Source organism: Panthera pardus, unplaced genomic scaffold (genome assembly GCF_024362965.1).
Source record: "Panthera pardus isolate Hobbes unplaced genomic scaffold, ASM2436296v1 HiC_scaffold_2, whole genome shotgun sequence".
NCBI lineage: Eukaryota > Metazoa > Chordata > Mammalia > Carnivora > Felidae > Panthera > Panthera pardus.
The window spans coordinates 141,136,616-141,164,039 of record NW_026526765.1 but is presented as its reverse complement, the minus strand read 5'-3'; the positions used below and the strand labels follow the sequence as shown (position 1 = coordinate 141,164,039).

At 35.7% G+C, this 27,424-nt stretch overlaps 1 protein-coding gene across 6 annotated transcripts in view; it reads left to right on the top strand.

Moving 5' to 3' along the window:
• The window catches only part of DMXL1 (Dmx like 1), a 133,935-nt gene that overhangs the window by 70,406 nt on the left and 36,105 nt on the right, over nt 1-27,424 (top strand). For 3 of the 6 annotated variants that reach the window (XM_019469584.2, XM_019469586.2, XM_019469585.2), the window contains exons 26-34: nt 2,891-2,967; nt 6,936-7,063; nt 7,590-7,838; nt 8,189-8,302; nt 15,404-15,582; nt 20,390-20,526; nt 22,718-22,803; nt 24,779-24,980; nt 26,245-26,362. In XM_019469584.2, coding sequence (XP_019325129.1) covers nt 2,891-2,967; nt 6,936-7,063; nt 7,590-7,838; nt 8,189-8,302; nt 15,404-15,582; nt 20,390-20,526; nt 22,718-22,803; nt 24,779-24,980; nt 26,245-26,362 — 1,290 coding nt within the window. The remainder of the gene's footprint in view (nt 1-2,890; nt 2,968-6,935; nt 7,064-7,589; nt 7,839-8,188; nt 8,303-15,403; nt 15,583-20,389; nt 20,527-22,717; nt 22,804-24,778; nt 24,981-26,244; nt 26,363-27,424) is intronic. The other 3 variants (XM_019469587.2, XM_019469589.2, XM_019469588.2) reach the window with 1 other exon arrangement.

Below are 27,424 nucleotides of genomic sequence, written 5' to 3'. Positions count from 1 at the left end.
CTTCAATTTTGAATTTAGTTATTTAGTGTTATTTAGCCACTTTATTAAGATAAGAGTAATAGGTGTGTATGCAGATAGATGAGTAATTCTTTTAGCATTACAATTAGGGGAGAAGCTGATTGATTTTTAGAAATAGGAACTAAGTATTATGGTATAAAATTAAAGTTTTCCTTTATTAATATTAAAACATTACATATTTTAAGGATATGTGATTCTTAAATTGACTCCAAACTTACTGAATCAGTGTGTGAGAGTGAGTCCCAAGATTTTTAATCCCAGGTGATTCTGATGCATAAGTAATCACATGGTTATCTAGTCAAGCACATCATCTTTTCATCATCACCACTGTACTTTATGTACAGTTAATATCACATTCCATGTTTCATCTTTACTCTCCAAGCATACTGAAATCCTTTAAAGTATGACCAAGTTTGGACTCCTTTTCTCTTAATAGTCTGTCGTCTGGTTCTCGCCCACCTCTCAGGCTGCGATATCATACCAGTTCAATATTCTGCTTGCCTGATGTTGGCCTTTCCTACAGCCTTACCCTCTTTGATAACCTTAACCCTTGTAATTTAATTTTGCCACTTTTCCTGTCCTCCTCTAGTATAAATGCCCACATGGTATATGATACAGTAAGGAATTTAATTTTGTTGAGATTTTGCTCATTTTAGCTAAACTGTATCACATATTTAATTTTAATAATGAGCATACACTTGGTATATCAGTTTGCTTTTGCTGCTTAAGAACCACCCTGAAACATTAGTAACTTCAAATGGCCATCATTTATTTTGCTCATGATTCACTGGGTTGGCTCCTCAGTTCTAATTTGGGCCACCTGGACTGACTGATGTCTGGATATTTTCATTTGTCTTCCGTCAGCTGGTACGTTGGCTGGATTCTGGATTAGGATGGCCTTATTTGCATTTTGGGTGGTTGGCACACTATTTCCAGGGATGACAGGAGAATCTGGATCATACGGGTCTCATCCACTATCAACCAAGCCTAACGTATTGGTCTAGGTTCTCTAGAAAAACAGAACAGAACAAATAGGACTTGTGTATGTATATGTACAGAGCAGTTGCCTTACATAACTATGGGAGCTGAGAGGTCCTAAGATTGGCTGTCATCAAGGTGGAGACCCAGGACCTATTGTGTAGTTCAAGTCTGGGTCCAGAGACCTGACAACCAGAAAAGCCAGTAGTATAAGGTACAGTGTGAGAGCCAGTAGGCGTGAGACCCAAGAGGAGCAAGTGTTTAAAGGCAGGACAACACCAATGTTCCAGCTCAGTACAGCCAGGCAGAAGTTCCCTTATATTCAGCTTTATTCTGTTTAGGTCTTCACCTGATTGGGTGAGGCCCGCCCACATTAGGGAGGGCAGTCTGCTTTACTGAGTCTGCCACTTCTACCCGTGTTAATTTCATCCCACATCACCCTTACAGACATAACCCAGAATGTCTCCCCGAATGTCTGGGCACCCCATGGTCCAGTTAAGTTGATGCATAAAATTAACCATCCCACCTAGATTATTTTACATAGTGGTTGCAGGGTTTAAAGAGCAGCAATAGGAGAATTTGCAAGGCCTCTTGAGGACTAGGTTCAGAACTCATGTAATGCTTTGCCTTCTTGGTCAAAGCAAGTCACAAGGCCAGCCCAGGTTCAGTAAGTAGAGAAATAGACTCCACTTTTTGATTGGAGAAACTTAAAAATATTTTGATCATTTTTGCAGTTTCCCATATGTGGTTTTTGTTGTCTTCTTTTAATATGATGATATCCTTGATTTTTGGTTTTAATCTGTGACTCTCCCATTTTTATCTGCATCCAAGACTGTCCTACTTCATAATTAGATCAAGAACCTGGTCTCTTTTAAATTTAAATCCAAGTTAGTTGATGTATAGTGTAATAATGGTTTCATGAGTCGAATTTAGTGACTGATCACTTACATACAATACTCAGTGCTCATCACAAATGCCCTCCTTAATGTCCATCACGCATCTAGTGCATCCCCACTCTCCTCCGTTCCAGCAACCCTCCATTTGAAGAACTTAGTCTTTTAATAGTCTAATCTAGTTTGCTTTCTGACCTGGGTTATGCTTGTCAGATCTACTTCTTTTACTGCTTGTCATGCCATGTTTAGAGCCTTTTCTTCCTCAGTGCAAATGTTTGCCCTTCAGTTGCTGTCTTTCATACCTTCTTCTTTCCCTAAATAATTTCCCTCTCTTTAGGTTCCTTGCTTTCTCTAGTAGCTAGAATATGTGGTAGCATATTCTTAGTGACCTATCCATAGGTAAACTGTTATTTACCAGACTGAGCTTTTACATATTTTGTTTGAAGAAGGTTGAGTCTTGAAGGGCTTTCTTTTTCTTTTTTTATTTATTTTATTTTTTTTATGTTTATTTTTCAGAGAGAGAGAGCGTGAGTAGGGGAGGGGCAGAGAGAGAAGGAGACACAGAATCTGAAGCAGGCTCCAGGCTCTGAGCTGTCAGCACACAGCACAACATGGGGCTTTGAACTCTTGAACTGAGAGATCATGACCTGAGCCAAAGTTGGATGCTTAACCAACTGAGTCACCCTGGTGCCCCAAAGGATTTTCTTTTAATACATGGCTGATGCACTACTGAATAGCTAATGTCTTTTCCCATTTGCTCTTAAAATAGAAATTAGGTAGCCTATGTGTGTTTTATGTTATCTGCCCACAGCCTTAGTGTTTTTAATTTGTCTGTAGTGAGACCTGTATAGGCATAAATGAATGTTAAGGAAAAAAAGGAAATAGTTCATAAGGACAGAATAGTTTTTTCCACTTTTTTATAATGCTTATTATAGTTGGTCTTGAAACAAGTTTGATTTTTTAAAAGTTATACTTAAAGTAATTTTGTGGTTTTTTTCCAGGTATATGTAATGCATACTTTAGCAGCCTCACTTTCTGCTTGTATTTATCAGTGCCTTTGTGGTAGTCATAACTGCAGGTAAATATCTTTGTGAAATTGAGGAATGCTTATAGTAACTGGTGACATTTCAGAATTTATATGCTCTAGATTTAGAAAAACTGTTTATGACAGTGTTTTAAATAGCACAGAAAGCATTTGAACTGAAGAGTACTTTTTTTCCCAGCTTTGAAATTTTGGTATATGCCTTTCTGGTAAATGAATACCAAGTAGACCCTTGTCAGTATAACTCATTTAACTAACTTAGGAGTCATGGTGTGCACTGAGATAAGTTCTCCTTTCTTAAGATCATTCTAGTTAAAGACATACATGTGAGCTGATAAGTGATATATATAGCATGACATTGTACTTGAGGCATGAGTATAATGGTATAGTTACATTGTCATTATATGCAATTATATATAACTACATACTGTTATGTGTAATGTATATCATACAATTATAGTATATATGATGTAAGATAGTAAAAGGCTCAGGGAGCCCAAAGGAGGGAGTAAGTGACTTGGAATTGAGAAAAATTTCACAGAAGAATGATGTTGGGGCACCTGGGTGGCTTAGTTGGTTAAGCAACCAACTCTTGATTTTGGCTCAGGTCTCATGATTCATGGGATCGAGCCCCGTGTCAGGCTCTGTGCTGACACCATGGAGCCTGCTTGGGATTCTCTCTCTCTGTCTCTCTGCCCCTCCCCCACTCACACACTCTCTCTCAAATAAACTTCAAAAAAGAGTGATGTTGGCACAAAAACAGACACTCAGATCAGTGGAACACAATAGAGAACCCAGAAGTGGACCCACAAATGTATGGCCATCTAATCTTTGACAAAGCAGGAAAGAATATCCAATGGAATAAAGACAGTCTCTTTAGCAAGTGGTGCTGGGAAAACTGGACAACGACATGCAGAAGAATGAACCTGGACCACTTTCTTACACCATACACAAAAACAAACTCAAAATGGGTGAAAGACCTAAATGTTAGACAGGAAGCCATCAAAATCCTCGAGGAGAAAGCAGGCAAAAGCCTCTTTGACCTTGGCCGCAGCAACTTCTTACTCAACACGTCTCCGGTGGCAAGGGAAACAAAAGCAAACATGAACTCTTGGGACCTCATCCAAATAAAAAACTTCTGTACAGTGAAGGAAACAATCAGAAAAACTAAAAGGCAATGATGGAATAGGAGAGGATATTTGCAAACAACATATCAGATAAAGGGTTAGTATCCAAAATCTGTGAAGAACTTGTCAAACTCAAAACCCAAAAAACAAATAACCCAGTGAAGAAATGGGCAAAAGACATGAATAGACACTTGTCCAAAGAAGACTTCCAGGTGGCCAACTGACACATGAAAAAATGCTCCACATCACTCATCATCAGGGAAATACAGATCAAAACCACAATGAGATACCACCTGACACCTGTCAGAATGGCTAACATTAACAACTCAGGCAACAACAGATGTTGACAAGGATGCCGAGAGAGAGGATCTCTTCTGCACTGCTGGTGGGAATTTAAACTGGTGCAGCCAGTCTGGAAAACAGTATGGAAGTTTCTCAGAAAATTAAAACTAGAACTACCCTATGACCCAGCAATTGCACTACTAGGTATGTATCCAAGGCAACAGGTATGCTGTTTCGAAAGGACACATGCGCCCCAATGTTTATAGCAGCACTATCCACAATAGCCAAAGTAGGGAAAGAGCCCACATATCCATTGATGGATGAATGGATAAAGAAGATGTGGTATATATATATATACAATAGAGTGTTACTCAGCGATCAAAAAGAATGAAATCTTGCCATTTGCAACTATGTAAATGGCACTAGAGGGTATTATGTCAAGCGATATTAGAGAAAGACAAGTATTATAAGACTTCACTCAAATGAGGACTTTAAGATACAAAACACATGAACATAAGGGAAAGGAAGCAAAAATAATATAAAAACAGGGAGGGGACAAAACATAAGATGCTTAAATATGGAGAACAAACAGAGGGTTATTGGAGGGGTTGTGGAAGGGGGGATGGGCTAAGTGGGTAAGGGGCATTAAGGAATCTACTCCTGAAATCATTGTTGTACTATATGCTAACTAACTTGGATGTAAATTTAAAAAGAAATTAAAAATGAAAAATAAAAATAAAAATAAAATGAAAATAATGTGTTTATGATTTTTCTCTTTATAGCCTAAGTTTCACTCTAATTTAGCTAGACTTTTAAAACATACTGTTTGACACTTAGGTATCTTTCCTTAGTGCTTTGAAATTCTTTCTTTTTTTTTTTTTTTTTTTTTATTTAAATTCCAGTTAGTTAACAAACAGTGTAATATTAGTTTTAGGTGTACAATATAGTGATTCAGCACTTCTGTACATCATCTGGTGTTCATCCTGCCAAGTGCACTCCTTAATCCCCATTACCTATTACCTATGACCATCCCCTCCCCCGCTCTAGTAAGCATCACTTCCTTCCCTGTGGTTACAAGTTTGTTTCTTGGTTTGCATCTTCTTTTTCTCCTATGATCCTTTGCTTTGTTTCATTTCTTTAAATATTTTGTCTTTTCTTTGTTCCTTATTAGACAGGTATTGGAACATAGAGGTTTCTTTTATTTTTGTTTTAGCTTTCATTTTATTCATTTTTCCTTCATTTCAGGAGAAATCCTAGCTTCGTTTTCCAGACACTAACTCATTCTTCAGCAATGTCCTTTTATTTAGCCTATCTGAGTTTGTGTTTTAGAAATTCTGTTTTTCATTTTTAAGATCTCCTTGTTGATTTTAATAACCACTTTTATTTTTATAACTTATAGTCTTTATTTCTTAATTGTTTAAACCTCTCTGAGTATAAAGCACATTCTGTAATGTTCTGGTATATCTGCTTCCTTAGGTGCAGGTCATTCACAGAGTTTGTTGTTTCTTACATGATGTTACTCTTCCTTTGTGTTGATTTTTTATTGTTTTATGTGCTTGAATTCTCTCATGAGAGTGTAAACTTACTACTCTGCTTATGTATTCCCAGGATAGCTTCAACTTGATATCTTTGGCCTTCGTCCTCCAAGAGTTCATTTTCTTGTCATTGAGTGTGGCTTTATTTTCATCAGTATATGTTTAATTTTTTTTAAATGTTGATTTTTGAGAGAGGGAGAGACAGAGCATGAGTCAGGGAGGGGCAGAGAGAGAGAGGGAGACACAGAATCTGAAGCAGGCTCCAGGCTCTGAGCTGTCAGCACAGAGCCTAATGTGGGGCTCAAACTCAAAAACTTTGAGATTATGACCTGAGCCAAAGTCGGACGCTTAACCAACTGAGCCACCCAGGCGCCCCTCTGTTTACTTAGTTTTAAGCTTAAAGTGCCATTTACTTGGAGAAACTTATCCTGACTTCCCAAATTGTGTACCATGTTACTCTGTTTTGCTTTTATAGCCCTGTATGCGTAGATTTTGTCTTTAAAAGCAATATAATAAAATGATTTGTGTCTGATACCTCCACCAGAGTGTAAATTTCATGGAGACAGAAACCACATTTTTAATTATATCCCTGGTACCTGGTGCATATACCTGACGTAACCTATCCTGATGTAGGGCTGACTAGCCATTAAATATCACACTGAACCTACACTGACTTTCTTTTCAACTAGATAATCTTGTTTTGAAATTTGATTGAATAGCTTGTAGTTTGTGGTCAATAGGAATTTAGTTTTCTCATTTGTACGTATTCTGTGTCTTTCACTAAATACTTAAAACATCACATGTGTTTTAATTTAGAAAATTTGCACGTTTACCCTCAAAGGATACTTGGTTTTAACATAACACTAGACTATAGATAACAGTACTTAGATCAGTAATAACAGTATAACTAATAAATTTATATTTAAGATACCCTAGAAGTTAGATCTAAAATATGGAAATAATACATATGAAATTCATTTTAGATCATTGTATGTTATGTTTACTGTTTTATTATATTGTTATTGTAAATTATTCTTATTTAAATGTTTTCTTCCTGTAGTTCATTTCAAACAAATCAGTTTACTGGAATGATGTATCAGACAGTATTGCTTCCCCATCGACATTCTTTGAAAACAGGAAGCTTAGACGAAGCAGTAACTCCTAATACAGCACCAGCACAATGGCCAGGTACAAATAATTTGTATATGTATATTTTTATATGTAAACAAATAATATATATAAATATACATATATGAGTTTTTTCTCAGCCTTATTGAATTAGATGAGGAAAAAGTACATTTGGCATAGTTTTGCTGTATGTTAGTAACTGTTGACATAACAGTTAACATTGTTAGAATTGATACCACTTGAGTATTTCCGATTTGTTATAAGTTATGTAGTTACTTAACATTGGTGTTTCCTTAGCCATTTTACTAAGATAACTCAAATGTTTTGTTATCACTTTTTATACTTTTGTTATAATAGGAGATCATTTGTCATGGCAATTAAATTTTGTCTTTCAGATTTATAGATCTTCATCATTTCTCTAACTTGAACAGATATCTCAGTGTTTGTGCATTAACTGTAATAACCTCTACTAGTCTGTGAATCTACAGAAGAAAAACTTTTAATTCTGATGTAATAAAGTTTTTTATATTTGATTTTTTTTTTTTAATTTATTGTCATTAGTAGCTATGTTTGTTGTTTGTCCTAGGCATAACTTCTCTAATTCGACTTTTGAATTCTTCTGGCGAGGAAGCCCAGTCAGGGCTTACAGTTTTACTCTGTGAGATTCTCACAGCAGTGTATCTTAGTCTCTTCATCCATGGCCTGGCGACACATTCTAGTAATGAACTATTTCGGATTGTGGCCCATCCTCTAAATGAAAAAATGTGGTCTGCTGTGTTTGGTGGAGGTGCGCATGTTCCCAGCAAAGAACAGACACACTCAAAACCTTTACCTGGTTAGTTTTTCATTGGTTTCATTTATTTATTTATTTTTAAGACTGGAACTTTATTTATTCATCTGAATGATAACTTTGTCAAGTGTAATGACGTTTTAACTTATTCACACAAAATTCTTATTACAGACCATTTTCTTAAAGCATGAACAAATAGTTTTATGGTGAAAACGCAGTATGAAGTTTCTGGTGCAGTTTCCAAACTTTACGATACTCATGCACCATTGATTAGAACTGTCTAATGTAATTTTCTTAAATCTTTTACTATTGAAATTATCATTTGTTTTGAAATATACTGTAACTGTGGTCTTTGTTCTATCCCAAATACAGATTCTCTCTTCTTTCTTTGGCAGGAAGGCACTTTGCTATGCCTAGCCCCCACCAGGTAGTGGTATTCTCCATGGAATGTGTGGGCTTTACCAAAGCTCTTTCAGCCATCAGTTCTCATAGCCCTCCCAGTCTTGCAGGCAAGATACTAGCTTTAGAAATAGGCTTTTACAGTTCAGCTTGCTTTGTGTTTTTTTGAAGGGGTTGGGGTACCTTGGGCCCATTTTATTTTGTTTTGCACTTAACAGTAGAAAATTAAGAAATTTCCTTTATTTAATCAAGCCATATTTTTGATTTAAAACAATGATTAGCCTTTTAGAAACCACAATCTGCTCTTAAATTGTTTGTTTTGATGTTATCTATTCCTTACACTCTTAACATAATTTTAAATGTGTAGAAATAAACGTCAGTGCTAATCATGGTAAATCAGACTATGGCTTGAAATGACTGGAAAACATTTCAAAGTGGCTGCTTTATGTTTTGCATACTATGATTCTGGCCATTAGGGGATTTGGATTTCTAAGTGTTCATAATACCAGGAAAAGTAAATATTTTAAACAACTATATTCCTATTTCTAAACTTTCTAATAGTAAAACTCTGTATATTGCATCTTGACCTGAAAAGAATCTTCATAATGCTTTCTACCTTTCTGTTAAGTTTTCTTTTTGTAATTTATTAGCCTGTGTGTGTTAATCTTAGTTTTCAAATTTTAAAAAATATTTTAATTTTTATAACCTGTTTTCTAATTTTTAAAGAGTAATTTCTCATGCTTTATTTTTTATATGGACAAAAAAAAGAAAAAGACTTAACTTCTCATGAAACTTGCCTGGGAATATATATACTTCAGATATCTGAATTCAGTTAAAGAAAAACCTTCAAAGTCTAAGAGGGGTGTATAAGATAGAGCTCTACTGAGATAAGCATTAAGCAAAAATGGTTCACTAATTCAGAACTTATTTAATGTGTTCTAAGAGAAAATTACTTAAAACTTTGATCTTATTAATGTGAAATGTTAAAAAGGAATAAATTCTAGCTATGGAATGTCCAAATACCTGTAAAAAATTAAAAATATTCTTACCAGTCACTATGTCTCAATTCCGACCAGTTCTTCTGAGCACAGATGTGTAAAGAACCTTACTCAAAGTCTAATAAGTTCATTGTTTAACCAGGTTTAGTTTTTCGTATACAAATACCATTACTTAAATTATCTTAGAGGTACCATCATAAACTGTATTTCACCAGTCACTGAAGTAAGTAAGTAAGTAAGTAAGTAAGGTGACCAAAAATTATCTGCATCTGTATATTTAATCCCTTGCATTGGGACTTGGTAGCCAAATAACACAGAATACTTAAAATATGTAGTTCACTTAGTAGTAGGGCTGGATATAGCCTGACCCAGATTATGTAATGCTCATCTGTCTTTGAGAACCTAGAAACTCTTATAAACCAATCATTGATGTAGCTTAGTACTAGAAGAGGTATTTAAAAGTCACTATTTGTTTTCCTTCTTTTGGTCTAAATTCTAACTTTAATTTTCTTTGCACTAATGGTGTCATGAACTAAATTATATTTCTCTGTACAAGTCTTTTATATACTTAATGTACTAATTCTTTTAGCGACAAAGTTTAAAACTATGACTAAGTTTTGTAATGTGAGAACATGGTAGATGATTTCTATTAGAGTTTAGCTTGGCAGGTCAGAATTCTTAACAAAAATGTTATGTAATAAATCAGTAATTTATTTTTTAATCAAATTTAATTTTGGAAATTCCACATCATATGTTAAAGATTCATTTTTTTGTAATTAAAACTAGTGTAGATGTATGTTCATGGAGTTTGGAATTTTTTTGTTATGGTTAATTTTTAAAATAGACAATCAGGTAAGCAATAGCAAATTTCAAAAAATGATTTTTTTATGCTAACAGTTAGAAATCCATACTTTTGCTTTTTATTGCATATTATAAAGCAAAACTCTTTTATTTGAAGAATTTTTATTGTATTTTGTAGTAATATTTGCAGTTGTGAGAACTGTGAATTTTTATCTTGATAAAATTTTAGTAATTTTTTTTATGTCTCCAGCTTGAGGCATGAAATAAAAAATGAGTATTTTATTTGTAAGCCTGTTTTTTTTTTTTTTAACTATGAGACTGCTAATGATGTTTTAGACATTTTAAAGTGTGTTTTTGCCTTTTGATTATTTATGTTAAATACGGATCAGAAAATCCAGATGTTTTACTTTTTTCCCCTCAAACTTGTATCAAAATAAAAGTTTTGTATTCAGTATTTAGTGATTGATTATACATGTCATTGCTATCCTTCCTTTAGCAAAATATACAAAATAGCAGCATTTCTTGACCAGAAAAGGTAAGACTTAAGCATTTTAAAATAGAAAACAGCTATTTAAAATATAGGTGAATATGCCAAATCCTTTTAATTGACTGTTTAAAAGTAGTATCATGGGACAGTTACCTCTAGATTTTTTATTATATAACCCTAGTGACAAAACATGCTTAACTAAGTCCTGCTTGGTTATGCTTAACAACAATGTGTGTACTTACTTATTTAAAATACATGTACTCTTTTGGGGCGCCTGGGTGGCTCGTCGGTTGAGTGTCCGACTTCGGCTCAGGTCAGGATCTCACAGTTCATGGGTTTGAGCCCCGCATCAGGCTCTGTGCTGACCGCTTGCTCAGAGCCCGGAGCCTGCTTCAGATTTTGTGTCTCCTACTCTCTCTGCCCCTCCCCCATTCACGCTTTGTCTCACTCTGTTTCTCAAAAATAAATAAATGTAAAAAAAAAAATTAAAATAAAGTACATGTACTCTTTTTGATCCAGATATTAAACAAATTTTGTTTTCTTCTTCCCCTTACCACTTACCTCCCGTGTCTGCTCCCCTTTTCACCCCTCCTTTTTTTTTCTTTGCCCTAATGCTTCTGCTTTCCCTCAGCCTCCTTCTCACTCTTCTCCACTCTCCCTCTACTCCTTTCTTCTTTTGCTTCTCTTCTTACCCTGTTTCTCTTCTCTTCCTTTTTTTCCCACCTCTACTCATTTAAAAAACTCAATGTAAGTAGTGGATTTACTTACTACTTAGATTTTATTTCCATATTCCATTGAATCACTTTGGACACCAACCACCTTGGCGACTACTCGCCCTGTGATTTGGAGATAGATCACTACTTTCTACTAAGGTAGTTGTTTCTTTTTTTTTTTTTTTTTTTAATGTTTATTTATTTTTAAGAGAGAGACAGAGACAGAGTGTGAGCAGGGGAGGGGCAGAAAGAGAGGTAGACACAGAATCCGAAGCAGGCTCCAGGCTCTGAGCTGTCAGCACAGACCCCGACACAGAGCTTGAACTCACAAACCATGAGATCATGACCTGAGCCAAAGTAGGATGCGTAACCAACTGAGCCACTCAGGTGCCCCATTCATTGTTTTCTTTTTATAGGTGCTTATGAAGCAGGTGCAAGGTAATGATCTGAGGAAGACCTTGAGAGTCAGTCTTTCTAAAATATGGAAAATACCACCTGTCAGACATTTTTTTAGCAATTTTTTTTTCTTTGAGGATTAAGAAGTACCTTAAATTTACTATTCTTTTAATCTCCTGTTTTGGTCTTTTTCTTTTAAGAATCTTTGAAGTTTACCTGTAAAATCAAGTTTTACATATAATTTTCAGAATATTTGATTTGTGTTGGCATATGTTTGTACTTCTCAAACTTTTTGCCTAAAGTGGATGCTAAAGGAGAGTGAATACATATCTCTTAGGAGATCTCTTCCACTGAATTATCTTGCCAAAAGTAACAAATAGATTTGAAATCTATTTTATCTTGAACGTACATGACTTTTATCTTCTACATATCTTTGTTTCTTTCCAATGAAATGTTTTAAGTCATTATTTAAGTTACTTACCTTCATCCTCCCACCCCTTAAACTTTGGAGCTAAATTTGAAGGTCCAGGACCTTCAAGCCTCCTGAAGCTTCGTTGCAGTCTCTGGCACACTCATGAATAGTCTCATGGATAAGGTTGCCTTAGATTGAGGAGCAAGGAATGAGATCGTTCCTCCTGGTTACTTTGAGGTCAGGTTTTAAAAGAAATAACATTTAAGTCTAGGTTTAGAATATTAATTTTGTGTCTGATAAACAAACAAAAAAAGTTAATCTTATTAGCCGCCTTCTGTTTTGATTTTAATCAAAGCAATATATGTGCATGGTAGCAAATCTAGTAGTCCAGAAGAATTTGTGGAAAAAAGCAACGTTGTCTTTCTTACTTCTCTGTACCTCCTAGATCCATTCTTCAACTGTAACTTCTTTAGCCATTTCTCCAGTTCTGTTGTGAATTCTTTTGGGAGTCATTTCCATATTTCCAAGAAAACCCCTGCGGAGTGAGGATAGGGGTTCTTAAGAGGGAAGGAAAGTGTATTTGCATGCTTAGTCCACTATCTTGACTTTAAAAGTACTTTTTTTCTTTCAAGATTTTATTTAAATTCAAATTAGTTAACATATAGTGTAATATTAGCTTCAGGGGTAGAATTTAGTGATTCATCGCTTGAATATAATACCCAGTACCCATCACAACAAGTGCCCTTTTCATTGCCCATCACCCATTTATCCCATCCCACCACCCACCTCCCCTCCAGCAACACTCAGGTGTTCCCTCTAGTTATTAGGCTCTTAGGGTTTGCCTCCCTGTTTTTATCTTATATTATTTTTCCTTCCTTTCCTCTGTGTTCATCTTTTTGTTTCCTAAATTCCTCTTATGAGTGAAATCATATGGTATTTATCTTTTTCTGACTGAACTAAGCATTTGCTTAGCATAATACACTCTAGCTCCATCCGTGATACTGCAAATAGCAAGATTTCATTCTTTTTGATGGCAGAGTAATATTCCGGTGTGTGTGTGTGTGTGTGTGTGTGTGTGTGTGTGTGTGTGTGTGTGTGTGCGCGCGTGCGCGCACACACATGTACACACCATATTATCGTTATCCATTCATCAGTTGATGAACATTTGGGCTCTCTCCATACTTTGGCTATTGTGAATAGTGCTGTTCTGAACATTGGGGTTCATGTGCTCCTTTGAATTACCATTGTTATACTTTTAAAACGTACTGTGAATCCAAAACAGCTAAGAAATTTATTTTAAAAATTTATGTTAGTGCATGAATGGTAGTTTTTCCTTACCCACTTTCTAGCCTCTTTGTATTTCTTATAATTCATAAACTCCATATCCAACTTCGTTTTCAATTCTAATACTGTTTTTTGTTGTTTTTTTCTTCTGTTACTGGTAAAGTATCCATTTACTCTCTCAGTAATAGAATAGTAGAGTCAGTTTTTATCCAAGGAGTGGCAGACGTCCTTGATATTTATTAGCATTTTCAAAAGTAAGCAGCCGAGCACTCAGCCACTATAGGTAGTCTCTCTTGGTACTTCACGACTGCTCTAACCTCGTGTGATTAAGCATAAAGTTGCCTTAGGTCTTGCTGTAATTGAAGGGAAAGGAAGGAGCATCTACACTAAGAACCAGCTACGGGTTATTTCTTGTTTGCTGGGAGGCACTGCTCAGGTCCTTTTACATTTATAGCATTTGAAATAACATAACATTCAGTACTGTGAATTTGTTTGCCATTTTTTTTCTGTCCTTGTTCATCAAAAATATTTTAAGAAGTAGTTTTATACTTCTGGCATTGAGTCTGTAACTTTAAACATTTACCCCCAGTGTGTGGTGACTTTCTTATTTTCATGTCAGTATCTGGGCTCCCCAGGCAGTACTTCCAAAGTTTTTTCTTTCTAAAAATTTTCTTAGGTTTTGCTTTAAAAACTCTGATTTTTTTTAATCCCGTGGCCATCTTGGCAAAAATGTGTTCATTTAGCATTGTTTGTAAGTTTTATTTTTCTAGAGATCCTTTATGCTTCTATGTTTATATGCCTTCTGATCTGAAAACAAAATTAAAAGCCAAATACTAATGTTAAAGTCAAATGATAAATTTATTTTAAACCACAGCATTAATTTTTTGAAAGGTAAAGAATACCTTTATATTCTAAATTTTTTACTTGATCAGAATTTGGTAGAACCACTGTTGAAGCTTTAGAATATATATAAATGTATGCAACAGATATATTAGAAGAATGATCATTGAATATCAATTGCTTATAAAAACAAAAAAATGACACATTTTAATCTGATGGTTCCTTTTAAAATCATTTGAAAGGTTATGTAATAATCATAGCACTTTTTAGCAATCTTTTGGAATTTTATTCATTTTAGTTTCCTTTTATCTGAAATAATGAAATTAGTCTGTTAAACTCAGCTTGGCTGTAGCTTGATGTGATGCATGAGCATGCTGTTTATGCAAGCTGAGTAGCTTCCAACAATAAAACAAAATTGTATTACAGAACAAATATTTGCATTCCTTTGGGAGGTAAGTAAATTCTCACTGAAACCACTGAAGGAAAATATTGGGGTGTGCCTGATTGTGGAGTTGTTTGCCTGTTGATTAGACCTGTGCTTTTCTCTGGGAGATCCTTGGTTCTCTACTGGTGATTTGCATCTCGTGACTGACTTAGTATTTGTCAAAGATTTGTGTAACTTGTTTTTCTTTACTAAGGCCCTTAATACTCTAAAGCAAAATACTAAAAGAATACTGTTAAATGTTTAAAAGTTAAAACAACAAAGATTGCATTTTCTCCCTCGTATTTGTTATTCCACTGACCAGAAAATTCCATATGCAACCCATTTCCAGAAGTCTGAGTCAGCTTAATTAAGTTCTTACATATTTGAATTTTTTTAATATTTTCAGTGAAAACATATAGTTTTGTATGGAGATAAAAGGCCAAGGGATTACTAAAGAACCTCCTAAGTGAATTTTTGCTTTTAATTAATATTGACATCCCATGATATTCTTGGTCTTCCATGGTATTCTTAAACACAAAGTAGAGGGATATAGATAATTTTCTTTCATGATCTTAGCTCCATTGTGGACTCATTTATAAGTGGATATTATATCCTATTACCCACATATGCAATAGAAAAGTTAACATTCAGAGAATGAGAAATAAGTTGAGATAAAAGCAAAGATTGCTGTTGATGGTGATTTTTGTCTCACTTCTATTTTATTACCTTACTATTATAATAATTCACTTTTGTGTGTGTGCTTATTTGTAACCTTAAATCTTATATAAAGATAGGTGAAGTTAGTACACTGGAAATAGTGCTTACTTGAGTAATACTTTATTTTTCTTTTTATTAGTTTCTTCACTTGTGGAAGAAGGAGAGAAACAGAACAAACGTTTTAGGCCATCAAAAATGTCTTGCAGAGAATCTGCCCCACCAACCTCTTCCTCATCACCAGTCAGCCAGGACTTACTGACAGTCAAAGAGAAGTTCATCCCACCGGAGCTCAGTATCTGGGACTATTTCATAGCCAAGGTAATAAAAGTGCCACCCAGAACAACACTTATGCGGTGAAATGGAAATGAAAATGTTTAAAATAATTGTAATTGCTGCTGCTTCCAAGTATTTTCCCACTCTGATTTAGAAAATTTTCATTTTATCAGGCTGCATAACCAAAAAAAAAACACAAAAAAACCCTCAAAAACATTTGGCCATTTCCAATCAGTTAAGTCAGTTCTTTGATAAGTTATGATTTCTTTATTTTAGATAAAATAGTTCTAGATGGAAAGATAAATTGGTCAGCACCTTAATGCTAATGTACTTGATTGTAATTAAGAAATCAAGATTGCTAGAAGCCACAGGGCCATTCCTGCTGTCGTTCCTTTTCTGTCCTACAGACAGTCCTGCACTGTTCTCGTATACACATTATAGTTGCTGGGTCCTTCAGTAAGTAACATGAGTCCCTCAACAACATGGCTTAAAGTTTCCACAATATATTAACTGTGAATAACTGCATAAAGTACAAACCTCCCTGCTGGCTCCTCAGTCCACAGTTCACTATGGAAATAACAGATGTACCTCATGTTCAGTGACCAATCACAACAGTTCTTTCAAAGTCTATTGGTGATTAGTACCTGTTAGTTCATATGCAGACAGAAAAGTGTGTTGCTGTCTTGGCTCCCATGATGAACTCAAGTGACATTTTCTAAAGTTGCATAATCACAAGACGGAACTGGCTCACAAAGATGAAAGTGCAACACAACAGTGAAAGGTGGTAGCACTATAAGTGAAATTCAAATCAAATATAAATGAAGTTGTGAAAAAAATAGCTAATTGTGGGATCTCTGACATTACTGTCATTCGAGAGACTCTAGTGCAACCAGAAGACTTAGGGAAGGCTGACTTGTCAACACGAATGAGGAAAGTGTGACAAAAAGATGACCATATTCTAGAGATAGTGAAATTGCCAAAAACAAAACAAACAAAAAAAACAATCTTCATGTTAGAGTAACTCCTGGTAATATTTCACGACGTTGAAGGTGCGAAGAAGAAAATGTTGGAAGCTGATACAAACTTGGAAACAAATATGATGACGATTTGCCAATGATTAGAAAAGATGTTTGCTTTGTATCCTAAATTACAGAGTTAGAAGGCAGGGACTATTCAGAGTACTCTTGATAAATTTTTTATAAAGACATAAAACACTTAATTCTCAATATTTCTAATATTTTAATTACAGTGTTCTAAATAAATATTTTTACTATTTTTTCATTTCCTTATACATTTATTGCCTACCATAAGTGATTTTAATGTTTTGAAAAATATTTTTCATAGTCATAGAATATTTGTAATTTTTCCTTTGTTTAATAAGATCGCCTTGGAGCACCTGGGTGGCTCAGTCAGTTAGGCATCTGACTTTGGCTCAGGTCATGCTCTCAACGTTGTGGGTTGGAGCCCCTCATCAGGCTCTGTGCTGATAGCTCAGAGCCTGGAGTCTGCTTTGGATTTTGTGTCTCCCTCATTCTCTGCCCCTCCCCCGTTAGTGCTCGCACTCTCTCTCTCTCTCTCTCTCTCTCTCTCAAAAATAAACATTAAAAAAAAAAATGAAGAAACGTCAAAAAAAGGAAAAAAATTTAAAGATTGCCTCACAGTGACTTCAGCTTGCATGGTTGTTTTCATATTCCTGTGCTACCATGCACATGCAGAAAAGGCCTGAATGTATCTTCTCCTTTTCCTATGATCAGCCCGATCCCTAACATTCTCAACTTCCAGATGTTCTTAATATTTTGTTGTATTAATTGACACTGAACTATTTTCTGGTGACACCAGTCCCTCAGGCACGTTAAGCGTTAGCTTTTATTTTTCATTTATTGTACAATGCGTGGGCTAAAGACAGGTATCCGTATCTCCTTCTTCCTCATTGCCTTTTACAGAGTCATTCATTCATTCATTCATTCAACAAATGTTTATTGTTGCTATGGGAATATATATATGTCATCTTCATTTCTGAAGCACAGTTTGAGTTGATAAAGGATTCTTGATCAGCACGGCCTTCTTTAGCTCTCTGTGTTCCTGGACCTTGTTAAATTTCTGGCTGCTCTGCCCTTGTCCCACTTTATATCATAGCCTCAGGCTAATTGAGATGTTAGCCTTTCCTAGCTATTTGGTAATGAGATCTCTGTCATTTTTGACTGTGCCATTGGGGTGGGATTTTTATTAAAGTGTCAGCCCTTCTGGCCATGCAGCAGAGTTCTCAATCCTCACGGATGCCCTGCTGGCTCCAGTGGACCCCTCTCACACAGAGTGGCAGGGATGGAGTCGCAGAGACCCTGGCCAAAATGCCAGGTGCTTCTCTGTGTGTTGTATATATTGATCAATTTCCAGTTTCTTTTAAAGGACCTTTTTACAACATTGTTCAGTTTTCCTGTTGCTTTCTGGTGAGAGGACTTACGAAGCTCCTCACTCAGCTCTTTCAGAAGTTCTGCCGTCCGTGCTATTTCTTCACCAGGCTGCCCTAGACCAAAGTAACTTCAGACTTCCCACATCTCCTCCTCTGTCCTCACCCTTAACTAATGCCCTCATCTTACAAGTCATTAGAAAGGTAGAATCGCACAAAACTGTCACTGTCCTATCATGAAGCTATAACTACATCTTATTCCTTCCTTCTGTTATTATGGAAGAAGAGTCCTTCTTGTCACAGGCTCCATTTCTGTTCTGAATCCCCGTCATGCTTTCCTGTCTACTCTTCACTATGTTTTCAGTTCTCTTGTCTCTACAGGCTGCTTCCCATCGGGACAGAAATGTGCTCTTCTGTCTCCCATTCCAAGTCCTGCTTTGATCCCCAGACTTTTCTCAGCTATTACCCCATTTCTCTGCTTCCTCTTACCATTCAACTTTTCAAAACTGTACACACATTTTTTTCCCTATTACCTTAGGTCCCTTTCATAGTTCCCCACTGTGCGACTTCTGACACAGCTACCCCTCTGAAGCTGCTGTTATTGAGATTCAGGGGGCATCCTTGTTGTCACATGTAACTGAAACTTCTTTATCATCGTCCTAATTAAATTCTTAGCAAAATTCAACACATATGACCATTTCCTCCTTTGAAACACTTTTTTGTCTTCTTCTCTTAATGCCAATCTCTTCTGTTTTTTTCCCTAGCCTTACTATTTACTATTTACTATTTACTATTCTTTTGTGGTCTCCTTTCTTTGTCCTTCCTTTTCTACCTGATCTATAATCTTAATCTTACTCAAGATTTGGGTTTTTGATACTCACTTTGTCCACCACTTCCCTCTCACAACCAGAGCTCCCTCAATTTAGTAGATGGCATCTTTATCCTAATAGTTGCTCAAGCCAGAAACCCAGAAATAGTCTTTTTTCTCTCTGTTCCTTGCTCTCCGTATTTATTGGCACATCTGGCAGTGCTTTCCCCCAAATACACCATCAGTATGTTATTTCTCTCCATCTTCATCACCTGTTACCACGTTGTCGAAACCTGACCTCTGTGCTCTAGAGCCAAAACATACCGTGAAGACAGAGTTTGGGGATAAAGAGGAACACTGGTTTTAATGCTTTGCCAGGCAAAGGAGGCTGAAGCAGGCTAATGCCTTCAAAGCTGCAGATCCACCTGTAATAAAAGGTTAAGGGTGGTTTTAGGAAAATACAGGATCTGGGCAGTTTAGAGAACAATCTGGCACATATGCCAGGCGGGTTGGTCATGTTTCTTGACTACCTCAGGCCCAGCCATCCGAGTCTCGTTACTGGCTATGCACCGAGGTCAGGGAGATGTCCACATTGATACCAAGTTCATGGAACAAAGGATTCTACAGAACAACACGTGAAGGGAAGAGGGAGGCTTCAAGAATGAGGAAGAGAAAAATTTGTTCAGTTTAAAGGCAAGCCTTGCCGAAGCACTAGTGTGTCCATCTTAATTCCCATCTGCCTTTACGTTTCTGTAGTGGTTTCATCCAGACTGTCAACTCTTGCCTTAGTTACTGTCTCCGTTTCTACTCTTGCCTTTTGAGTTTTGTCTCATAAGAGAGGGGCATTGTAATAGTCTTAGAATGTAAATCTCAATACCTGTCCTCTCCTTAAAACTGACTAGTGACATTCCATTACCCTCTTGACTGTGATCTACAGACACCCTGCCCCACCTGTCACCTACCATTGTCTTGAGTGTTCATCGCAACACTTACCCTCCTGCATTAGTGGCCTTCAGTCAAACTACTTTCCTTCCACACCAAACTCTTTCCCGTAGGAAAACCTCTCTACCTACTCTTTCTGCTGCTCAAAATGAGCTTTTCTTCCCTCCTGATCTGTGGCTTACTTCTTGTCCCTGCAGTCTCACGCCACTTTTCAAAGAGGGCTTTCATGATGAGCTCATCTCTGTTCTTGTTGCTCTTCTCCATCCCAGCCATCCTTTGTGTGTGTGTGTGTGTGTGTGTGTGTGTGTGTGTGTATATACATATATCACAACTACATACAGTTTGTACTTCCTTTTCTATTTTTTGCCGTTTTCCCCCTAAAATGTAAGCTCTTTGAGTTCAGTGACTGTGTATATGTCTCAAAAATTCTTATAGCAAGTATACTTTTTGATGTGTTGATACTTGATAAATTTTTTGTTGAATGGCTGAATTAATAAAGAATACTGTCAAGAGAAGTCAGAGGCATAGAATGTCAGAAAAGAAGCAGCCAAATACTGGTTACTTTACTTTCTTACAATGAAGTACCTGAAAATGAGATAAATTGTTAATATTAGACTCTGTCATTGAATGTTTTAAATCAGGGAGTTGAATGATAAATCCCGTAACTTTTTTTTTTTTTTTTTTTTTTTATATAGCCTTTTCTCCCTCCTTCCCAAAGTAGAGCAGAATATGATTCAGAAGAGAGTCTGGAGAGTGATGATGATGATGATGATGATGATGTTTTAGCTTCTGATTTCCATCTGCAAGAGCATTCTAATTCAAATTCATATAGGTATGGAATATTTAATTTTAAGTTTCTTTTTAGAAATTTCTCATGGCTTATATACATAATATTTTTGAAAATAATTCATGTAAAATTAATAGCTCATTGAATTAAAACACCTAAGTCAAATTTCTTTAGATGAAATTGTTAGATACCGTTCTTTAACAATAATTTCACAGTTTATTTATTATGTATGAATCAGTCCTCACAAATGCTATCAGACTATTCCTTGCCCTTTGCTCCCTGAGATACACAAATCCCACTGTTTTAGCCTAGAAAACACAATATCTTTTCAGTGTAATACTAATGCTCTAACATGTCAGTGATTTTTGTCTTAAAAATGTCTTCCCCATTTTATAAAAATCATAAATGTTCAAAATGTTCACCCTCGGCTCCGAAGCTGCATTATCCTTACATGCATGGATAATGGTGTATTATCTTATCTCTGTTGATATGTTGTATATGTCTGAAAGGTGTATACATTTTATTAAGACATTGTATGTTATGGTATGATAGAAAAATAGAAATTTTCCACAAGCAATAAGTAGGATATTAGGGAAAATGAAGTAGTCCTTTATCGAAAGGAAAAATTATGAGAATTTTCCTTACTGGTATACTGTTGTTGATTTCCTGTTGACCTGATTTTGTTTTTTGAATACACAAAATATTTACATGGCTCAGAAGTCAAACTGTATAATTTAATAACAACAAAAACAAAACAACCCAATTTAAAAAGCACACAAATGACTTGAATAGATGTTTTTCCAAAGCAGATATATAAATGGCCAATAAGCACCTGAAAAGGTGGTCACTATCACTGATTATTAGGAAAATGCAATTTGAGGCCACAGTGAGAGTTCACTTCATACCTCTTAGCATGACTGCTCTCAAAAAGAAAATAGCAGTGTTGGCAAGAATGTGGAGAAATTGGACCCTTTGTGCCCTATTGGTAGAAATGTGAAATGGACACCACTGTGGAAAACATTATGGCAGTTCTTCAGAAATTAAAAACAGAATTACCACATGACTCAGCAATTTCATTTCTAAGTATATATACCCTAAAGAATTAAAATAAATAAGGTATTGAATAGGTATTTGTACAAACATGTTCATGACAGCATTATTAATAGTAGCCAGGGGGTAAAAGTACTAAGTGTCTGTTGACAGATGAATGCATAAATAGAAATAATAGTATATACCTACAGTGGAATATTATTCAACCTAAAAAAGGATGGAAATTCTAACACATGTTATAACATGGATAAACCTTGAGGACAGCGTGCTAAATGAAACAAACCAGTCACAGAAAGACAAATACTGTATAATCCCACATATGAGATACTTAGTAGAGTATCATAGAGTAGTCAGATTCATAGAGACAAAAGGTCTCTATGAATGGTGGTGGCCAGGGACTAGGAGAAGGGGGAAATGGGGGAATTGTTGCTTAATAGAGATAGTTGTAATTTTGCAAGATGAAAAGAGTTCTAGAAATTGGTGGTGGTGATGGTTGCACAAAAATATGAATGTACTTAATGCCACTGAACTAAAAAATAGTTAAGATGGTAAACTCTGTGGTATGTGTATTTTACCACAATTTAAAGTAGTAAAAAGCCAGTACTCTAAGAAATAAACGTGTTTCACTTTAAGAGAAGCTAATATTTCTTTTTTCAATTAAAAAAGCAAAAACTATATAAAAATGTGAAATCGGAAGTGTCACATTTCTGTCTTCCACTCATTTCCTCCTCTACACCCATTTTTATTAGTTTCTGTTTTATCTGCCTTTTTGCAAAATAATCGTGTGCGCGCGTGTGTGTAATATCTTATTTCCCTGCTTTCTTACATGGAAAAACATACTGTGTATAATGTTCTATAATTTGCTTATTTATTAATACATACTGGAGTTCACTTCATTTTAATACTTTGAGATCCTTCTTTGTTCCTTTTTTATGGCAACTGTTTTTTCTGTGGTTCAAAACCATAGTGTTTGAACCAGTATTTTCTTGGTGGATAATTGGTTGTTTCTGCTCTTTTGCTATTTTAGATAAAACTGACATGAGTAACTCCATGCATATATTGTTTTGGTTTTGGGAAAGTATATCTGCAGACTAGATTCTTGGTGGTGAAATTGTTGGATTAAAGAGTGGTATACTCTTCTAAAACCCTAAGTAAGTTTTTAACACATCTCCTGTTTTATTTTTAGTTGGTCATTGATGCGCTTGGCAATGGTGCAGTTGGTACTCAACAATTTGAAGACTTTCTATCCCTTTGCAGGTCACGATCTTGCAGGTAATAAATATCTTAACATGAACTAATATTCCCAGTGCTTTTGAATTACTATTTTGTATTTTTTTTCAAATAGTGGAGAAAAACTTTAGTAACTTACTATTGTAGAAGATAGGTTTCTTTTAACCAAACCAACCATCTATAAATATTTTATATAGGTGCCCTTAGGAGGACATTATCTAAGAAAGCTGGGGATCTGAACCTGATGTGATTGACTGTATTGAGACTTTATTTATAGCTGTAGCCAGGTGTTGAGGGATTTAATAGCAGTAGACACTTAGAAAACTAAGCACGCAGCACTCTCAACAATAGCCAAATTATGGAAAGAGCCTAAATGTCCATCAACTGATGAATGGATAAAGAAATTGTGGTTTATATACACAATGGAATACTACGTGGCAATGAGAAAGAATGAAATATGGCCTTTTGTAGCAACGTGGATGGAACTGGAGAGTGTGATGCTAAGTGAAATAAGCCATACAGAGAAAGACAGATACCATATGGTTTCATTCTTATGTGGATCCTGAGAAACTTAACAGAAACCCATGGGGGAGGGGAAGGAAAAAAAAAAAAAAAGAGGTTAGCGTGGGAGAGAGCCAAAGCATAAGAGACTCTTAAAAACTGAGAACAAACTGAGGGTTGATGGGGGGGTGGGAGGGAGGGGAGGGTGGGTGATGGGTATTGAGGAGGGCACCTTTTGGGATGAGCACTCGGTGTTGTATGGAAACTAATTTGACAATAAATTTCATATATTAAAAAAAAAAAAAAAAACTAAGCACGTGCAAAAACTTAGTGATTATTAACTCCAGGGGAAGAAAAGATTGTACAGAAAGGTACATGATAGTATACCACGTGGTTCAGCTATGATCTATATTTATAAATAGATATAACAAGTTAAACCTGAAAACATCAATTTAACCAGAAATTATTATGTGACTATATTGCAGTGATGGAGAGACCGTTTATTTTTATGTTCCATAGTAATAAATTAGTACGCCATTTCTAAAATTGAAAAATCATGAATTCACAGTATTATCATGTTATTTAGATCTTCAGAGGTAAATAGGAATAGCTAAAAGTTGAAAGTAGGGCTGCCCAGGTGGCTCAGTTGGTTAAGCATCCGACTTCGGCTCAGGTCATGATCTCACGGTTCGTGAGTTCAAGCCCCACATCAGGCTCCGACAGTTCAGAGTCTCGAGCCTGCTTCAGATTCTGTGTCCCCCTCTCTCTTGGCTCCTCCCCTGCTCACACTGTCTCATTCTTTCTCAAAAATAAATAAACATTAAAAAAATTTTAATAAAATAAAAGTTGAGAGGGGAATGAGGAGTCATGTGAATGAAAGTTTACAGAACTAGAAAGTGTTGAATTTACTGGTAAATATTATTTAAGTTTTTTGTTTTTTTTTTTTACTTTCGTGTATTATTTTAATTTTCTAAACAAGTTTTAAATATACCCATATAGATTTGGGTATGTGTGTGTGTGTGTCTATGTGTGTTGTGTATGTATGTATACATATACATATGTATGTACATATACATACATACACAACACACACATACACTGTATAGAAATATATACCATATAGAAATTAAATGTTAAAAGCTATTATTTTTTCCTCTCCAATATATTTTTATAATATTCAGGTATATTTTTTCTTGTGAAATTAAAGCCAGAGGCAGTAATTGATATAGCAATCAATACTTTATATCATAAGTCATAAATATTATTCCAAGTTATACTTGTAAAGCTATGATATAATTTCAACTTAGATTTCTCTTTTTTTTTCTGTTGCTAAGGGCCACCTAATAATGTTGAAATAAAGATTCATTACATCTTTTTTTTTGAATCCTGTGGGTTTCTGTGCCCACCTCTCTTCCACATCTCCTCTGCCAAAACGTGTCTTCTCTCCTTCCTACAGTTGAATGTAACATTTTACTGCAGAAGACAAATGTGGGTCATTTTTATTTTCTCTTTTTAGAACTTCCAGTTAGTTCACCACTTTGTCATGCGGTTCTGAAAACTCTTCAGTGTTGGGAACAAGTTCTTCTCCGACGACTTGAAATCCATGGTGGGCCACCTCAAAACTATATCTCAAGTCATACCTCTGAAGAGAGTGTGTCTGCAGGCCCTGCAATTCTCCGCCATAAAGCTTTGCTGGAACCTACAAACACTCCTTTCAGGTAGGTTTTCCTATAGATCCTGTTTTTGAATTTTTTTTTTTAATGTTTATTTACTTCTTTTTGAGAGAGCGAGAACAGCACAGGTAGAGGGGGGATGGGCAGAGAGAGAGAGACACAAAATTCAAAGCAGGTTCCAGGGTCCAAGCTGTCAGCTCAGAGTCCTATGTGGTGTTTGACCCCCCAACTGCGAGACCATGACCTGAGTGAGCTGAGTCAGACGCTTAACCAACTAAGCCACCCAGGCGCCCCCTATGGATACTGTTTTTACGTCAGAGTTACTAAATCAGAATGCTATCAACTAGTAATTTAAAAAAAATACTTAAGGCCTTCTGTGTCTAATTTGCAGTTCTTGGCTCGTATCTGTGTCTTTGTTAGATGTATACTGTAGGCCAGAGGTTAGCAAACATTTCCTGCAAAGTCCTAGAAAGTAAATATTTTAGGCTTTGCAGACCCTGGAATCCTTGTTGCAGCTCTTAAACTGCCATTGTACAGTGAAAGCAACCATAGACAATAAGTAAACAAATGGTCATGGCTGTGATCCAATAAATTTTATTTTTGAAAATGAAAGGCAGGCTGAATTTGACCTGTGGGCCATAGTTTACTTCCGCCCACTCTGGAACAGTGCCCTTCAAAATATTTAGTTAGCAAACTGTTTTACTGTCCGTGGGGAGATGAAGCATTTGCACCAAAAGGTAAATCGATGCAGTGCTTGTTTCATCAATAAAGTCTTGCTACCAAATGTTAACTGAATTAAACTGTACTTACAGGCTTAGTTATACAGTTGATACACATTATTTCACAAGTTCTTAACCATAGTGAGCATCAGTAACAGTTCGTGGGCTGATATGTGTCCTCAGACACTTGGAGTAGCTCTGCCTCTAGATCTCTTCCAGGAAGTCTAACTATTTTGGTAGATCTTCTGTTCCTGGGGGTCGGAAACTGCAGCTTAGAGCCAAATCCACCCCTCCTCCTGCATTGTAAACAAAATTTTATTGGATTACAGCCACACCCTTTGATTTTAATATTACCTATGGGTGGTTTCCTTCTTCAGTGGCTGAGTTGAGTGGTTGAAAGACCATGTAGCCTGAAAGCCTAAAATCTTTACAATCAGGTTCTTTAAGAAAAAGTTTGCAGACTGCTGCCTAGATGATGTGATCTGATTCTAGTTTATTTATTATTATAAACATTCTTACAACACCAAGGAAATGTGGTCAAGTTAATCAGAAATCTCCAAAGTGTATAATTAAATATCCTGTCTCTGTAGATCCAAACACCATCTGGCACTGTCTGTGAAGAGACTTTGGCAGTATTTGGTGAAGCAGGAAGAAATTCAGGAAACTTTTATCAGAAATATATTCACGAAGAAAAGATGTCTAAATGAGGTCTGTATAAGTTAAAACCTTTTTTTTTAATTACTGAAGTCTTGTTTTATGTGCCTATAAAGAATAAGTTGTATTTTACAACCCACTTTTATACCATAAACGTATATTATGCAGTTAATAAATAGATACAGTAATTGAAAAGGAGAGAGAACGGGTCACTATTTTCTGAAGTCAATTTAAAGTAACTAATTCAGATATATTTGGAACTTTTTTTTCCTAAAAAGGTACTGTTTGAGTGAAGATTGTGTATCTTGTTTGGTGTGCTTTGAGTTGTTATGATTGCCATTTTAGGAAATAAAGTAGAATTTTCCCATGATTTTCAGAATGTGATCGTTAAAAGAAGTTATCTTAGAAGTTTTATTGAAACTAGGTTTGTATACTGAGAACATTTCAAATATGTACATTTTCTTTTTATTCTTTCAATTATGCTTCTTAGTGAATTTTGTAAGTGCAGTTTATAAATATACTGTGGTTAATTATACTTTGATGTTATCATTATGATTATTTTTCACATTTAGTTCAGTGCTTTAAAAAGTTCCATTTTGATGCTATGGAGAATTTGCACCTAAGTAGATTAACATGTTGCTTCCTTTTCTGTGACAGTATTGCTATTAAAAAAATACCCGGTAAACTCAGTGGTGGACTTAGTGATGACACTAATTCCTTATGTCCTCATGGACTCAAGACCCTCAACTGGTGTGTGGATCGTATTTTGAGAAGCACTGAACTAGTCTGAAAGCAAGTTTTGTATGGTTCTTGAAGTGGGGGGGGGGGGGGGGGGGAAGGTATTTCACTTGGAGAAATAAGGAAGTAGAACGGCTTTTTTTCCTGATTTTTAAAAAAAAATTTTTACTTGAGTGTAGTGAACATACAATGTTACATTAATTTCAGGTGTACACCATAGTGACTCAGCATGTTTATACATTAAAGTGGTTTCTTACTAGACAAGTTAGCAAAAAGCAAGATGGCATATAATAACTTTAATGAAAAACAGAAAAATTACATAGATCTGATGGGCTCTCGGTTTAAGCACTATTTTATAAGAGGCAACTGCGGGTGCTG